This window comes from Sciurus carolinensis, chromosome 5, assembly GCF_902686445.1.
Source record: "Sciurus carolinensis chromosome 5, mSciCar1.2, whole genome shotgun sequence".
Taxonomy (NCBI): Eukaryota; Metazoa; Chordata; class Mammalia; order Rodentia; family Sciuridae; genus Sciurus; species Sciurus carolinensis.
Genome location: NC_062217.1, coordinates 38,996,185 through 39,015,085, shown reverse-complemented (window position 1 = coordinate 39,015,085; position 18,901 = coordinate 38,996,185). Strand labels below are relative to the sequence as shown.

Sequence of the window (18,901 nt, the reverse complement as noted above, 5' to 3'; positions counted from 1 at the left end):
GATAGCCTCTTCAACAAATGGTGCTGGGAAAACTGGAAATCCATATGCAACAGAATGAAACTAAACCCCTATCTCTCACCCTGCACAAAACTCAACTCAAAATGGATCAAGGACCTCGGAATCAGACCAGAGACCCATCATCTTATAGAAGAAAAAGCAGGTCCAAATCTTCAACATGTCAGCTTAGGATCAGACTTCCTTAACAGGACTCCCACAGCACAAGAAATAAAAGCAAGAATCAATAACTGGGATAGATTCAAACTAAAAAGCTTTCTCTCAGCAAAGGAAACTATCAGCAATGTGAAAAGAGAACCTATAGAGTGGGAGAAAATCTTTGCCACTCATACTTCAGATAAAGCACTAATTTCCAGAATATACAAAGCACTTGAAAAACTCTACACCAAGAATACAAATAATCCAATCAACAAATGGGCTAAGGAAATGAACAGACACTTCACAGAAGATCATCTACAAGTAATCAACAGATATATGAAAAAATGTTCAACATCTCTAGTAATAAGAGAAATGCAAATCAAAACTACACTAAGATTCCATCTCACCCCAATCAGAATGGCAATTATCAAAAATACTAGCAACAATAGGTGTTGGCGAGGATGTGGGGGAAAAGGTACACTCATACATTGCTGGTGGGGCTGCAAATTAGTGCAGCCACTCTGGAAAGCAGTGTGGAGATTCCTCAGAAAGCTTAGAATGGAACCACCATTTGACCCAGCTATCCCACTCCTCGGCCTATACCCAACGGACTTAAAATCAGCATACTACAGAGATGCAGTCACAACAATGTTCATAGCTGCTCAATTCACAATAGCCAGATTGTGGAACCAACCTAGATGCTCTTTAATTGATGAATGGATAAAGAAACTGTGGTACAATGGAATATTACTCCGCCATAAAGAATGATAAAATTATGGCATTTGCAGGCAAATGGATGAAATTGGAGAATATCATGCTAAGTGAGATAAGCCAATCTCAAAAAACCAAAGAATGAATGATCTCACTGTTAAGTGGATGATGACACATAATGGGGGGGGTGGGAGGGGGGCAAGAATGGAGGAAGGAGGGACTGTAGAGAGGGAAAAGAGGGGTGGGAGGGGTGGGGGGGGAGGAAAAAATAACAGAATGAATCAAAAACTATTACCCTAGGTAAATGTATGATTACAAAAATGGTATGCCTCTACTTCATGTACAGAGAAAAAAGATGTATCCCATTTGTTTACAATAAAAATGAATTAAAAAAAAAAAGAACTTTCCTCAACATCGTAAAGGCCATATATGACAAACTCAAAGCTGATATAGTGAATGAGGAAAAACTGAAAGCATTTCCTTTAAAATCTGGAATAAGACAAGATGTCCACTCTCACAACTCCGATTTAATATAGTACCAGAAATTCTAGCTAGAGCTATTAGGCAAGAGAAGGTAATAAAAAGGATAAAAATAGGAAAGGAAGAAGTCAAATTATCACTGTTTGCAGATGATATGACCCTATACTGAGAAGATCTAAAAAGCTCCATCAAAAGACTGATTGCGCTAATAAACAAAAGCATCAAAGTAGCAGGTTACAAAATTAACATACAAAAAAATCAATAGCTTTCCTACATATCAATAATGAACCTCCTGAGAAAGAAATGAGGGAAACAATTCCATTCACAATAGCCTCAAAAAAAAAAAAAAAAATCTAAAATAAAATTCCTAAGAATAAATCTAACCAAGGAACTAAAAGACCTCTACAATGAAAACTATGGAATATTGAAGAAAAAAACAACAAAGACATAAGATGATGAAAAGACCTCCCATGTTCATGAATAGGCAGAAATAATATTGTTAAAATGGCCACAGGACCAAAAGCAATATACAGATTCAATGCAATTCCCATTAAAATACCAATGACATTCTTCACAGAAATAGAAAAAATTCTGAAATTCATGTGGAAGAATAAAAGACCCAGAATAGCAAAGCAATCCTAAGGCAAAAAAGCAAGGCTGGAGAGCATCACAATACCTGACTTCAAATTATACTACAGAGCTATAATAACTAAAACTGCATGGTACTGGCATAAAAACAGACATATAAGCCAGGCACAGTGGCACCCACCTGTAATCCCAAAGACTTGGGAAGCTGAGGCAGGAGAATGGTGAGTTCAAAGTGAGCCTCAGCAACTTGGCAAGGCCCTAATCAATTTCTCAAGACCCTTTCTCTTTATAAAATTTTAAAAGGCCGGGGAGCAGGGGGTGAGAGGGGTTAGGGCACTGGGGATGTGGGGCAATGGTTACGTTCCACTGGGTTCAATCCCTGGTACCAAAACAAACACAAACAAACAAAAAATAATAAATGATGAAGAGGAAATAGAGAAAAAGGATCACTTTTATGTTGGCGAGACTGTACATTAGTACAACCATTATGGAAATCAGTATGGAGATTCTCTAAAGACTAGGCATGGTACCACCATAAGACCCAGCTGTACCACTCCTGGCTACTTCTCCTAAATAATTAGTCATCACATAGTGACACATGCATACCCATGCTTATTGCAGCACAATTCACAAAAGTTGAACTATGGAACCAGATTAAGTGTCCATTAACAGATTAAGAAAATGTGGTATATACATAAAAAATGGACTTTCATTGAGTCATAAAGAATGAACTTATGTCATCTGCAGGAAAATGAATTGGAATTTAAGAACATGAAGTGAAATAAGCCAAACTCAGAAAGTCAAGTGTTGTTATGTTTTCTCAAATATGTGGAAGCTAGTAAGAAAAAGGAAAAGAAAGGTCAAGGGGAATCTCATGAAAATCAAAGGTAGATCAGTACAGTAAAGGAAGGGAACCAGAAGGAAGGAGAAGGGAAGGGAGAGAATTACCAAGGAATGGTACTGGCCAAATTATATTGTTACATTGTATGCATATACAAGTATATTAACATGTCCTACCATTATGTAAAACTATAATGCACCAATTAAACATATGGCGGGGAGAAAATGAAAAGACAGACTGAGAGAAAATATTTCCAATACATATACATGAGAAAGAACTTCTATCTACATTATATTTTTAAAAAACTTACAACTTAAAATTAAAAGAAAATAACCTAATTTTTTAAATGGGCAAAATACTTAAATAAACACTACATAAAGAAGACATATGACTGGCCTATAATAAGTATGTAAAAAAATGTCAGAAGAATGTGAATTAAAACTATAAGAAAATGTCACACTATATACTCAAATGACAAAAATTTAAGACTCCTAACAAAAGTATTGGTGAGGATGTGAAACAACTGGAGCTCACACATTGTTGGTGGGAATGTAGAACAGTACCATCACTTTAGAAAAGAATGTCAAAGTTTCTTAAAGATTTAATTACACAGCATATAACCCAGTCCTTCTACTCCCAAGTACTTATCTGAAAGAAAACAAAACACATGAAGACTTATATACAAATATTCATAGTAGTTTTACTCATTATTGCTCCAAACTGGAAACAACCCATTGTTCACCAACAGATAAACAAATTGTAATATACAATGAAGTATGATCAACTAAAACAAATTCCTAGTCCACGAATCAATACCAATGCTACATTAAGCAAAAGAAAAGCACACATATGATTATTATTATTATGATCACATTTTACAGAAGTCTGAAAAAGGAAAACTAATATATAATAACAAAAAGCAGATTAATATTTGTCAGGGGCTAGAGGAAGGAAAGGAGTTACTCTTACAGGACATGGGAGAACTTTTGGGTAGACAGAAATAGTCTACATCTTTTTTTTTTTATTATTTGTATGGGGATTCAACCCAGAAGTCACATTTCTGCCCCACCCCCTGCCTTTTTTTTAGAGACGGTATTGCTGAATTGCTTAGACTGGCTTTGAACACGTTGATCCTCCTGAGCCACTGGGATTATAGGCATGCAGCATCACACCCAAGTAAACCTCACTCAACAATTATGCATATTATTTCTACAATTTAAAAATGTTCCTTATTTTACTGAGAAGTATTCAAATTACTTAAAACCCTTTCCTAAATTCATATGCCTCAAAGATTAATTTTTCTATGATACGTAATTATCAGTATCATTCAATTTTTGTTCTACTCATTCTGTACTGTACACTTGGATCTGTGTTGCTTATCACCAATGGCAGTTGATAAATATTCCTTATAATTATAAAAACTATAAGCAGTCAGTAACAAACCTTCAAGGGTATAAACTGTATAGTAATGTTTATGGGACACCTACTTTACTGCTGTACTTAATTATTTCATGTTACAAAGATAATTAGGAATAAGTGTTGAGTAGTTCATGTAAAAGTGACTTATTTACTGTACTGTTATTAAGTCAAAATAACTTTATTAAAGTTTACTAGGCAAAGGAACTGAATAAGGAGAATAGGAAGGTCCTGAATCTTTCCTGTAGATCCCTAAACATCCCTAAGCACCAGATATTTCCTATCCCCGAAAACAAAAGAACAATAAAAATCATAATCTGAAAGTCTGTAGCACCAAAATAATTCATTTCCTAGAGTCATCTTAGTCCCTTGTGCTGATACAAATTAGCTAGACTCCAATTTCCCCTCTTCAATATATTGGAAAAAAAGAGACAATTTCAAGCCAGATGAGTACCATTCCTAAGAATTAACGGTTATATCCTGAATTCAAAACTTGGCAGCAGTCACAACTAGGGGACTCTTATAAAATATCTGCCAGAGTGTCCAGTTCTCTGATTCCTCTGGGTTATAAATTCAAACTTTAAAACTATGTTTCTCAGGGCTGGGGGTTGTGGTTCAGTGGTAGAGCGCTTGCCTAGCATGTGTGATGCTGAGAATCGAACTGGGTTCGAACTGGGTTCAATTCTCAGCATCACATATAAATAAATGAATAAAATAAAGGTCCATCAACATCTAAAAATAATATTTTTAAAAAAACTACACTTCTCTTTTGTTCTTTCTCCCTTTACTGCCAGTCAGATGAGAGGAGCTCTTGACCTCCTCTCAAGTTTTGCCCAACCTCCCTTTCTCCCTACCTGCATTGCTGAACAACATATATATGATTTCCTCAGTAACAGGTCCAGTCCTCCACATTTTTATCAAAAGAAAAACATATACAGGGATATTCTGATCAACATAACAAACATGTCATGCCTTCATTAAATGTCATCATGTTCACAAATATAAGAACCTAGAAAGAAAGTAAAAATGTGGCAAAGCCCCTAATCACTGCATGGAGCTAAAGTCTACTATATTAGAAGATTCTGCACTGCTACTGACAAATTCAGAATGCAGTCTTATTATGAAAATATTCTATTTATGACAAAAGTTAAATAATACAACACAGAATTTATTAACAGAAGAGAAATATTAAGGAAGCTAAAATAGTGTTTCTCAATCTCTTTTAAATCCTGCTACACACAGGAAATACACAGCATATTGAGATGAAAGCCCAAGGCTGCATGGGTTTCACCACCCAAATTCCCATTTGGCCACCTCTAGGGCAGCACCAGCTGGGAAACAATGATCTGGTAATTTCTTGGGTTAACTTGGGCCACCAAAACAAACCAGAGGCAAGTTCATCCCCACAGTTGTACACAGCCACAAATAGCTCAAGGAAACAAAACAAAACAAACAAAAAATCCAGTTTCTGTTATTCTAATCTATACATCTTAGCCAAACCAAGAAACTTTCAAGTCCCAATACATGCCATTTCCATTATGAAGCTTCCCAAATCTTTAAGGGGGTAATCCACATCTGTCCCTATGTTTCCTAATGGCGTTACTTTTATCAAATTATCTAAAAATATATGCTAGGATAGAAGATACTTTTACTTTGAAATATCATGAAGTCATATCAAAAGCACTTTTTTTATTTTTATTTTTTGCAGTACTGGGGATCAAACTCAGGGCCTTGTGCTTGCAAGGCAAGCACTCTACCAGCTGAGCTATCTCCCCAGCCCTCAAAAGCGTATTTTTAATCAGGTATTTAGTTATATGACAATTTTTATTTGGGTTTTTTAAGTGGGAAAATAGCATTCTGAGTTATGTTTCAAAAGAATAAACACTGAGAACAACATATGTCTTGCATTTTAGGCATATATGTTAAAATGCTGCAGATTAAACATAATACTGACAGATTACATTTCAAAATAATCTAGGGGGGGCTGGGGAGATAGCTCAGTCGGTAGAGTGCTTGCCTTGTACGCACAAGGTCCTGGGTTCGATCCCCAGCACCAAAAAAAAAAAAATAATCTAGGGAAGGATACAAGTAGGTAGGCTATAAATGAAATTAAGATTGTCCATAACTGTAATTGTTTTACAATGGCACGTGGGAGTTCAACACATTTTTCTGCCTACTTTTATATGCTTGAAAGTTTTCTAAAAACATGTGATATCATATCTAATTTTCTGAAATTAGAAAATATGGTTACCAACTAGGTGTGTGGACAATCAATATTTCTATATTCCCCACATTTTCACTTCTGTGGAAAAAAAAAGATTTCAAATTATTAAATTCCAATGTTCTTGCTAGTTCAGGTTGGTTGTTGTTTTGTACAATTCAACTGAATATGACTTCTACACTTTGAATTTGGTTTAACTCTCAATTCTAACTATAATCTAGAACACGCTGACAGCTAAATCTGATATAATCAACTAAAAAGTATTCATTACTGTTACCAAAAGAACAAAGAGTTCAAATGTTCCTTAATTTACAACAGGGTTGCATCTTAATAAACCCATTGTAAAAACTGAAGGTCTTGTTAAGCTGGAAGTGCACTGAATACAGCTAGTCTAATGAACACTACAGTTTAATAACACAGCACACTGTGTAGTATGGGCTTTTGTTTTCTTGTTGTTGTTGCTACTGCTGTTTTTAGGTACCGGGGATTGAACTCAGGGGCACTTGACCTCTGAGCCACATCCCCAGCCCAATTTTGTATTTTATTTAAAGACAGAGTCTTCACTGAGTGGCTTAGCACCTTGCTTTTGCTGAGGTTGGCTTTGAATTCTCAATCCTCCTGCCTCAGTCTCCCAAGTCGCTGGGATTACAGGCGTGCGCCACCACACCTGGCAGAGTATGGGTTTTTGTACCCTCATGATCACGTGGCTGACTAGAAGCTCCACCTTGATACAGGGCAGCCAAGTTATCACTTGCTCAGGAAAAGTGAATTTGAAATTTGAAGTATGTATCATTTCACACCATAGTAAAGATGAAAAACTAAAAATCAGAAAAAATCACAAATTGAAAACTCCTAAGTCATGGACCATCTAGACTTCCCTCAGATGGGGCCCTCAATCCTAGATATGTCCTATTTTGCATTCCATAAAACACCTTTCCTACAAGGATTACTTCTTAGACCCTTCATCCTCATGGGATAACTTTGTCAAAGAAAACAGAGGCCATCTGGCATAATCTATTCCAGCTTCTCTGCTGCAGCTTATGTCTATACTTGTTCAAATGCTTTTCAACCTGTGGCCTCTTCAAGATCTGACCACATTTATATCTCTTAACTTCACACCTTCCTATCAATTCCTCCCTACTCTAGGCTCTTTCATTTCTTTTCTAGTCTGGGCCTTAGGTTTCTTTGCTTTGATTTCTGCAATTTAGCCTAGATACAGTCAATTTCACCCTTCCACACAAATAAGAAAACATCAAAAAGCTTTCTTTCAATCCTTCTTCCTCCCCAAGTTAACTGTGGCCCTTCTTTCCATTTTACTAAACATTTAAGTTGAGGTCCTACTGACAACTACACCTCAACTCCAGATCATCTAGTTTCCTGCCTCCATCACTTTTCAGGTTTCCATTTCTCACTGGCCCAACTGCCAAATACAACAGATGGCTTATTTCAAGTCCTTATCGGACCCCTCATCTAACAATATAACTTTTGCCTCTCTTTTAGCAAACTCTCCTACAAGTTCTAAAATTCCTAAAATTCTGATCCACCACTTTGCTGCTAAGTTTCTTACATTCTTCAGTCTCATTTTTACCCTTTTTTCGGTTTCATTTTTACCTAGTCCCCTGAATGATGTGGTTCCCCAGTCCTCTTTCCCCTATATACCTATAAGCCTTCATCCACATTATCATCTTAGTCACTCTAATCATTGCTTGCACTATTTTCCAAAGTTTTACTACTGGCCACATTACTTAAGCAATCCTGTAAGTTAAATCTAGCCATCACCTGACCATAAATACAACCACACCATTTATACAACCACACCATTTGTTTCCCTATTATCTATGGCTCCTTTTGTACTTAACACAAAGTACTTCAACTGCCCCCAAATATGCTATGCTGCCTCTATTTCCAGGCTCACACAAAATGTACTACCAAGGAAATACCTATTTTTCTTTTAGCTTAAGCACAAACATCTCCATGAAGCGTTCCCTGACTCAAACAAGTCAATGTGAGTGATTCTTTCTCCACCGCCCACTGCCCTTGGTATATGCTTTGATTACAGTTTTTTTTGTTTGTTTGTTTTTTGTTTTTGTTTTTTTTTTTTTTTTGGCTTTTACACCATATCTACACATTATTGGAGCAAGAATTTTGAAACATAGTATAAGCATAATAATTAGAAAGATGGGGTTTTAAAGTCAGAAATCTGGGACTGAATGCCAGTTCTGCCCCCTCCTAGTTGCATGTTTTTAAGCAAACCATTCATTTTCTTTGTCTAATAAAAATCTTGTGAGGAATATTGATGATTATTTCTATAAGCAGAATGCCTTGCACATATTTAAGTGCTCAATTATTACCGGTTATCATTATTTTCATTGTTTCATCTCTCATACTAGTTTCATAATTCAAATAGTAGCTAAGAGAAATAAGTTAGCTAGTTGTACACAAATTATTTAACTGCACATTGAATATTTCCATCTGAACATCTGAATTTCAGAACTTATCTTTACACTCAAACTGTTCATTTGGAGTGAATGACTTGTTAAAGATATGTCTGAATCTTTGCTAGTTTGAACACTGTGTTCTGGGAGCTGCCTCAGTTCCAGTCAAACCAAGACAGTTGATCACTTTAAAGTTACACTGCAAACAGAAATTGATGTGATTTAATTTAAGAGAAAAAGAGGGTAGGGGAGGAGAATTTATTGGAAGAATATAGGGCAATTCACAGAACCAAAGGATAAACTGAAGAGTCAGGCCTATGAAACCTGGGATAAAAGCAACACCCACAGATCAAGGTGGCAGAAATTAATGGTTTCCTTCACAGTACTTCTCGTCAGAAGGAATTAATTAGGTCCCAGTATCAGCTCACTCAATATTTAAATGCCAGAGACAGAAATTGGCCTAATCTGTACAAGCCAAGAAAAGGTGAGGCACCTTAATTAACCAAAGGAGGTAGGAACACCTAGATTTAAAATCCCATCAAGAGATATCCAATGAAAGAAAAGTAGCTTCAAAAGGCCAAATTGGAATGCTGTTTCCAAAAGACAAAATGAGTGTAATGTCACATTAACTGTTATTTGCACATGGCAGGTCTTTAAGGCTCTTAGCCACTATCTGTTATACATGTTATCTTTCCTTCTGGCTCAAACTCATCCTTCAAGACTTAGCTCAAGTATGACTTCCTACGTAACGTTCCTCAATTTCCCCAGGTACAGAATAACTCCCTTTTTCTACATTCTGAAGAGTACTTTGCAAATTATGTAACTGTAGTAGAGAACTTATCGTGCAATTCACTAAGCATATGCTTAGGTACCAGTCTCTCGCACTAAACAGAACTTCCTACATCAGAAAAAAATATTTTCACATTTATTATCTTTGTGAACTAACAATGTCTGTCTGGCACACAGAAAGCACTAAATAAATGTTTAATAAACCTGTTTTCCAGTCAGGCTATATGAACTGTCTAATAAAAAAGGAAGAAAGATGGGGTTACTGTAGGTAAGCATGCTGACAGTATCAAAGAGAAAAGTGGACAGACTAAAAGAAAGCAAGGAAAAGACAGGCCAAAAATATTATGAAGAGCAAAAACTCTACATGTACAAAAATTAAGTACAAAATTTTAATTAATCTAAGAATCTTTTTTTAAGAAAAGGAAAACTCAATATCCATATATATACAATAGGGATTCTTATAAACCAAGGAAATAACTAAATTATATTTTAATTATTTTTTTCTTCCTATTTTAAAAGGAAGAAAAATGTATGGGACATTTTTAGAAACTCTGGCGTTTCAACAGAAAAGGAAAGAAATTTTGCCATGTAAAGAAACTATTCTGTAACCAAGAAAACCTAACCATTCAGGGTGATTTATTCAAAGTAAATAGTCATGATTTATTTTACCTACTGTAATAGGTGATGCTGGCTAGGCTGTGACAAAATTTTTCTTAACAGCAAAACTGAAGTTAGAATTTCTAGAAATACATTTTATAACTCCTTTACTGGACACCAGAGATCATGTTACTTTTTCTTCCTTCAAATGTCATGCAGTATATGTCGCATTTCACCTAAATAACTAAAATTCATTTCAGCAAATATAGCAACTTTCATATCTCTGGCATTAAACCATTAAACTCTTCTTTATCAGATGAATCATCTAAAAAATCTTTTTATTTTTATTTTTTTGGTACTAAGGATTGAACCCAGGTGTGCTTAAACACTGAACCACATTCCCAGCCCTTTTTTCTATTTTATTTAGAGACAGGGTCTTGCTGAGTTGCTAAGTGCCTCACTAAGCTGCTGAGACTGGCTCTGAATTCACGATCCTCCTGCCTCAGTCTCCCAAACCACTGGGATTAGAATTACAGGTGTACACCACTGTACACCTCTAATCAATCTTTTTTTTAATTTATTTATTTTACTTGTAGTTGACAATAGCTTTATTTTATTAATTTATTTTATGTGGTGCTGAGCATCGAACCCAGGGCCTTGTACATGCCAGGCAAGTGCTCTACCACTGAGTCACAACCCCAGTCCTCTAATCAATGTTAATATCACTATTGGGATATATTCCAAAGTACAGTGTCATCAATTATAAATTTTTAATTAAAAAATGCTTAACCAGAAGTTGGTCAAGCCTTTAAATTTAACTTCCAGCTTACAAAAAATCCTAAATATGGTGAGAAAAAAGGAGGAATAAATGAGCACCACCCACGTGGAAACAGACAAATCCTGTAATTGGGACGTTCTATTAGGCTTAACTATATGAAAATGCCTATAGTAGACAGTTTTTGAACTGCAAAAAAAGGCAATTTCATATGGTACAGTTTAACATTAAAAAAAATGACCCAATAATTTCAACAAAGTAGATGTCATTTTATTTATCTACTTAATCATTAATTAATTTTTGTGGTTCTGAAGATTGAACCCAGGGGCACTGTACTACCAGTCCTTTTTAAATTTTGAGACAGAGTCTAAGTTGCCCAGGCTGAACTTGACCTCATGAACCTCCTGTCTCAGCCTCCTAAATCACAGAGATTACAGGCCTGTATTATCACATCTGGCAAAAGATGGCATTTTTTAAAAAGTGGGAGACAACAAGAAAAAGTAGGAAATTACCAAGTACTCATTGATAAAAGCATGATACGTAAAATAAAATGGAATTCTATCCAATCATTAATAGAAAGGAAATTTTCAATATGTGCTACAACATGGATGAACCTTGAAAACATTAAGTGAAAATAAACCAGTCTCAAAAAGCTTGTGCCTTAATCCCTAATTCACCTTAATCTCCCAATATTTTATCTGTTATAATAAAAAAAAATTATACCTGATTTGGAAAGCAATACTGGGAAAGATGCTAGAAGACTAAGAGTTTCAATTAAAAAATATACTTTGGGAAAATTACTATACCAATATGGACTATAAAACTAGTATGGATATATTTATTTGAGGAATATTTTAATTCTTACTGTGTTCCAGCCACTGTACTAAATAGAAGACAATGAAGAAACAATTTACACCCTCCATAAAGTTCACAATCCAGTAGGAGAAACAGACAAAATATAAGTAAAATATATTACCATAATTATAATAAGAAAGATATACTCAGAGTTCATTCAGAAGCAAAAAAAGGTACCCAAACTAGAGTTGAGGATTTAAAATGGGTAGGCAACAGGAGAAGGGAAGGATATTCCAGTCAACAGGATGGCCCTGAGAATAGAAATAGCATTGGTTAGGAGGGGAGGATGGCATTCCAGATTATGTATAAGCATATAAGAAGTTCAGTATTGCTAAAGCTTAAAGGGCCAGGAAAGGGGAAAAGGAAAGTTGAATCTGGAGAAATAATCAAGCATCTGGCTTTCTTTAAAAAAAAAAAAAAAATCCTAAAATGAAGGAAGAACACCACTTTGGAGGCAATTTTTAAACTGCCAGGTAATAGGAATAACGTCTAATGTAGGCTGGAAGCAGAGGAATAGAGAGGCAGGGCCAAAATCCAGAGACAGCACAGAGATTCAAACTACATGACTGGCATGAGACTGAATGTGGAAGATGAGGAAGGAGTCCAAGAAACCTCTCAAGTTTCACATTCAGGTCACAGTTAGGGCGATGATGCCATAAACAGGAAAAACAGAGGCAGAACATGGCTTTAACAGGTCGAGTTTGACAAGCCCCTACATACATACATACATACATACACACACACACACACAAATGGTTAAAGGTAAGAGAGTTGCTGATGTAAGCAAGAAAAAGTCACAAAATCCCAATACATGTCTATACTCAATGGGTAGAAAGAATTGACAAAACCAACTAAAAATGAGTAATCCAAAAAGTTAAAAGGATTAGAAATGAAAAGTTGCAACCCACTTATGTATAATGAATCAAAATGCAGTCTGTAAAAATAAAAATAAAAAAAATATATAAAAAGAGGGAAAAAAGAGGTAGAAGGATTAGGAGAGTATATGTCCTTTTAAGTGAATTTAAGAAAATTACAGTATGTCTACTGTATCACATACAGATTCCTAAAAAATTTCATGTTCTGCCAATTTAGGAAGAAAGAGGTGACATGTACCAGGATGACTAAGGCAATAAGTACTTTTAAGACAGAGCATCTGATGAAATGGAGCCAAAAAATAGGAAATGGGTGACCAGGCAAGGTACACATTCCTAGGCTTGCTCTGTAACACCACATCTCTGTACTTTGTGTTCCTCAGCTCTTACTTGGAATGCTAAACATTAATGTGCTGGTAAAACCCAAATATGGACCCATATTTATTTTGTATTAACTAATATTTTTTCTCTATTTAACATTCCAAATATGAATTAGTTCACCTTATAGAAATGTATTACAACAGAATACACTGTTAAAGGAGAGCTAGGCAACAGTATCAATGCCATGGTGTCAATGCCAAAAGAAATTATCTTAGAATATTGTACCTTTCATTCCTAGATGTATAGTTTTTTTTCAAGCTTATTATCTAGTCTCTCTTCTCAAAGATTATTTATTAAGTGTTGTGAACTGGTCACTAAATGACCAGTGGTAGTCCAAAGTCCCTACCTTTACTAGGCTTCTTGATAGAACCCATGTACATTAATACCTATATACATACAGATTTGTTGTGCATCAAAGCAATTAATCCCAAATAGATGAAGGAAAATTCACTTACAAAAACACTGGAGACAAAGAATAGGGATTAAAAGTACTAAATATGCCTATTAGTCAGGAATGCCTTATAGAGAACTTCTGAAGAGTTTTTGTTTGCTGTTTAATTAGAATGACATGGTGTGGCAGAATTGTAATCTTGCTGTTCCAGAGATATATGAATGAGTCTGAGTGAAGAGTTTGCTAGGAGGAGCCCCACTAAACAGATAGACAAAGAAGGCATATAACAGAATAGCATTTATAAAAGCATGAAGAGAAAACTGACCAGGTAACTCAACCATATCAAGTACTTTACCATGGCTGGCATAAGGGAGATACAAGGAAAAGTGATAGGTAAGATAAGAAAAGTAAAGCAGGGCCTTATATGGAATTATGTATGGCACACTAACGACTTTTATCCTGAAGACAATGGGAAGGATTGTGAATAGGAATGTAATAGAGAAAGATTTTTAGAAAGATCAATCCACAAGATAAATGGGAAAAGAAGATACCAAAGATAGGAAAACTAGGTATAATATACTTGCACAGGAAAAAAATGATACGGGTCTTAATCAGGGCCAGTGGTAAATAAGGTCAGTAACAAAGGTACAAATATGGGGGCTCTTTGGGATGGCTAATATCAAAAAGCGTAAAAAAAGGGAAGAGAAAGGAATCAAAAATCAGACTATACCACCTACCAATATAAGTTTCAGAGAGAGAGGAACAAGTTTGGGAATGCTAGTTAAATTTTACAAACTGAAGTATATATTATTAAAGCATTTAAATAATTAGAACAAATTAAAAAAATAAAGCCACCTCATCCCTGGAAAAAAAAAAATTAAGTATTAAGCCCAAGGACATAGGTTATCATTTTTTCATCAAACCAACGCTTTGCTAATAAGAATGAAATTCTGCAATAGTTTAAAAAAAAAGGCAAATAAATCAAAATGATAAAAAGATTAACTATTTTATTAGCAAGGTTTTAAGGTACCAAAATAGGAATTTCTATGATATAGTCCAGATTTCTTCAATATTTTCCCAATTTACTAACTTTCAGACATGCTTCATGCACGTCAAATCTTAGACTCCCCTCAGTGGAGGACAGCAGAGTGAGCAAGAATTCTGGCTTCCACATCATAATGCTCAACATAAGTCCAGGCTCTGCCACTTACCACACTATGACTTAGAGTTAGTTGTCTAAGAGTTGTAGGCCTCAGGTTTTCTCATAGTAAATGGGGGAAGCGGGGCTGGTGATGTAGTTCAGTGGTAGAGGACTTGCCTAGCACAGGCAAAGCTCTGGGTTCAATCCCCAGTAACACCAAAAAAAAAAAAAGAGAGAGAGAGTAAATGGGGAAAATAATAGCACCTACTTCATGGGGTTGCTGTAAAGACCAAATAAATTATCCATATAACACTAGTACACTACAAACAATAAATGTTAAGCTTTTCAAACTATTACGTTACTGATAAAACTGTCACATCCTTAAGGCATACAGGAGCAAGAAAAAGAAAAGTGAACCTGGACAGCAGTTGGGTTTTAAAAGTAATCATTAAACAGAATATTTCCATTTTATGCACTTAAGTACATTTGAAAATTTTTATTTTTTTGTTTTTTAATGTTTTAAAGGAACAAACTTAAGAATCAAGCCTGGGGGGGGGGGGGTCTGGTAGGAAAATACACATTCCAGATCAAATAAAGGTATTTAAGAGTTTCCTTTTCCCTATGTACTTCTTAGGTTTAGATACAAAATTCATTCCCCTAACCAAACTCCAAACTGCCTAGAGGTAATTATTCTCTTCCCTACTTTATCTGTAAAACTCAGGGTAAGCTTTATTCCCTTCTGTGAGTTTTATGCAGAGAAGGATGAGGAAGAAGAGGAAGGTTAAGAGGAAGAGGAGGATCATCAAAACCCTATACTAGGTTGTAGCCATCTCCAGTCTCAACTCAAGAAAATTCCTCTTCACAGACCAGATCCTCACATAGCTCTCCCCTTTCATTTTCTTTAGAAAATATGTATTTTATTCTTGCTCCTAGTAGCTAAGGTGTATCAACTGGTTGTGTAACTTAGGTTTTATCTTTTCAAAGTGCATTTCATAGCTGGGCACCTTGTCACACACCTGTAATCCCAGTGACTCAGGAGGCTGTGACATGAGGATCACAAGTTTGAGGCCAGCCTGGGTCATTAGTGAAAACCCATCTCAAAAATAAAAAATAAAAAGGACTGAGGATGTAGCTCAGGGGCAAAGCATCCCTATACAAAATTAAAAAATAAATAAAAGTGCATTTCACAGTATTGGAACAATGTGATAACCACAACTACTTTCAAAACTAAGTTGCAGTATGGTTCTAATGTAATTGTCTCTCACTGATATGACTAAATTAGGCATGGCATCTGGTCTTAAGTTATGTCTAAATCCACAATAAAGGCACTTAACCAGATTAGACCCAAGGTACCCTTTAATCATATCGTATATCTAGCACTTTCTCTCTGTATCTCTATTTCTACTACATTCTCTCAGGTCTCAGTAGTGCTTCCTCAAATCTGGAATGTCCCTTCTTTCCCCATTCCCTTCTCCCCCTTTTTGCATCCCCAAACATAACACTACAAAAGCATCTAAAGCACATTCTTCATGTAAGATGGGGATAATGCCATACCTAGCTCATAAAGCTGCTATAAGGATTAAATGAGGTATCATGGAGTTCTCAGTACAATATAGTGCCTATCTGACAGAACTACATTTTGAATGTCTGTTATTTGATGTCTTAGTTACCCTAATGTATCCTGGGAATTGCAATATCTGGTTGCAACCAGAAGTCACCGGTTACCTTCTAATCATCAGCTAGTATTTGCTGTGTAATTATTACGTTTCTGAATTATACTATATTATTAAGCTCCTGGAACACAATAATAGAGGGAAATAGTAAGACAAAAATCTGTACCAATATCCAAGAAGGGAAAGAATGATATTAATTTTTGCTCTACAAGCAAAATGAGTATTTTTCAAACTATGTAAGTTTTTGCTTTGAAAGAGTAAAGCTTCAAGAAAAATTACTGCTGGAAGAAGTTCAAAATTAACTCTTGTCACCAAGTGAAACCGTAACAAGAAGCTTTCCAAAATTTCTTGTTCCTATTCTTAAATTTCACTTTTGCTTAGATAGTTCTCACAAAGGAAATTTAAGTATGATCAGGACATAGATGACCTTTATTTGCCTCACTCAAATGGGAATTCCACAGATATTCCCCTAGGTTTTTTCCAATTAGTATTTAATTTTGAAAATGGTTCGAGTTTTGTTTCCCTATTAAAGAGAATGCCGAACAGTAGTATATTTACCCCAACATCTTCTCTCTTTTAAGACTGTATAAAATAGATACTCGTCCCTTAGCAAAAATTACAGAACTGCAAATCATGTCACCTGTATTAGAAAAAGAGGGTGTAAATGTAAAACCATTTTTTTCTTATCAAATACAGAGGTCAAAGTGCCAGAGAAGTTTATGCATTATACTTCATGGTTTTTAGTAGCTGCAGAGAGACCTCTAGTGCTGCCTCAATAAGCAGAGTTTGCAAATAGTAGCTGCTAATGTCACCTTAATGAGACAATGGCAACATGCTGAGTAGCAACGAACTGAGTGACCACAATGAATGTTTACAGTTTTGCAACCACTTGGAAAATCTACCAGCTTGGTGCATAAGGGATATGCAAGGACGGACGAGATCTATGTATCCAATTCGTTTCAGGTAAAACATGTCAAAGAGATTTTCATCCTGTGCACACTCCCACTCCAAGAAAGACTAAGAAAACAGAGCCTAAGAGCCGAGGTCGGAATAACCTCTCTTTTCTGAAGCCTCAACACAATAGATGGTAAACTATTGTCCACCTTCAGCTCGCTCCACATGCCAGTAGTAACCGGAGTATAAACTGAAAATGCTCAGCAAGGCTGTCCTAAGGACAGCAATGGAATATAAGAAAATGGTCTTGGCGCACCTACCCTCCCCCATCCACCACCCTCAAGTCAGTTACCAGGCTGGTCCCCACCCCCCTCTGCGGGCCGCCACCGCCCGCCTGGGCCCGGCTCGCAGAAGGTAGGCGCGGAGACCGGCAGAGCCCAGGCTCCATGTGCGGCAGCGCGGGAGGCACCAAAGGGGCTGAACCGGGCGGAAGGTTGCAGCCGCAGCCCGCGCGAGACGCGGTCTGCCCCGGCCGGTGCGGTCGGCGGCCCGGGCGGCAGCATCCCAGTCCGTCCGCCCGCGAGGCCCCGGCCGGGGGACCCCGCCTCAGCTTCACATCCCTTCCTCGCCGACACCAGGCCGCGCCCGCGTGACGGGGCCGAAAGCCCCGGCATTTCCCGATCCCCGCGCCGGCAGCTCCGGAGAATGGCTGCAGCTCAGCTCGCGTCCCGCTGCCCACTCCGCCCAGCCGCGGGCCGCGGTCACCGGCGGCGGCGGCCAACTCGAGCGACCGCGAGCCGGCGAGAACCAGCCCGGCGCTGGCCCCCCGCCCCTCCCCACCGCCGCCGGGCCGGCGCGGCCGGGCGGGCGAGCCCGGCAGGCCCACACCGCGGAAGCACACTCACTTCCACATCGCGACCCTTGTTCTTGAAGCTCTTGATGCGGTGGTTTTCCAAGCCGGGGTTCTCGGCCATGGCTGCGCGCGGCTCCGGCGGCGGCTACTCTTGCGGCTGCGGCGGCGGCGAGTCTCCGCACGGGAGGGGGAGGCGGGGGAGGCCGGGAGGGGAAGGGAGGGGGAGGGGGAGAGGAGAGCACGTTCCGTGACGCCTCCGAGCGCGAGGTGGCAGCAGCGCCGGGGGTGGCGCCGGCCGATGGCCCGGCCGGGCCAGGCGGGGCGGGAACGGGACTGAGGAGCTGCGCGCGCCCAGGGAAGCTGTGGACACGTAAACGGGGAAGAACGATCAGCCTGGACGCACTCCCGGTTGGTTCTTGGGATGACCCTATCTCTCACCCGCGAGTAGTTCCACCCTCAGGGCCGCAAGTCATGTGCTAGAAACGAAGCCGGACTTAGCGGCTTTTGCGGCCCACCCTTCTTCAGACGCCGGGCGTCAAGCGACAACTACAGTTCCCAGCATGCCTAGCTGCGGCCGAAGCGATTCTCCACGCCCAAAGAGAACCAGGAGCATGCCGGGATTGCTGTGCGCGCGGCTTTCTGCGCGGGGCACTCCAAGCGCTGGAAGAGAAGCCCCGCCCTAAGACCGCCTCTGGGCGGAGGAGGGGGAGGGGTCTCTCGGAGGCCGTGCCTTGCGCCCTATCCGGAGGGAGGGGGCGGGGCTCCTGAAAGACTCATTTCGCTCCTGCAGACCAGAAAATTAGAGAAAAGACTGTCCCGGGTACTTTGCTCTTTT

At 38.2% G+C, this 18,901-nt stretch overlaps 1 protein-coding gene across 1 annotated transcript in view; it reads right to left on the bottom strand.

Annotated features, from left to right (window-relative positions):
- Kpna3 (karyopherin subunit alpha 3) overlaps positions 1-18,579 on the bottom strand; it is an 85,557-nt gene extending 66,978 nt beyond the window's left edge. The window contains exon 1 of the mRNA XM_047553112.1: positions 18,119-18,579. Coding sequence (XP_047409068.1) covers positions 18,119-18,187 — 69 coding nt within the window. The 5' untranslated portion in view covers positions 18,188-18,579. The remainder of the gene's footprint in view (positions 1-18,118) is intronic.
- Positions 18,580-18,901: the final 322 nt, after the last annotated feature.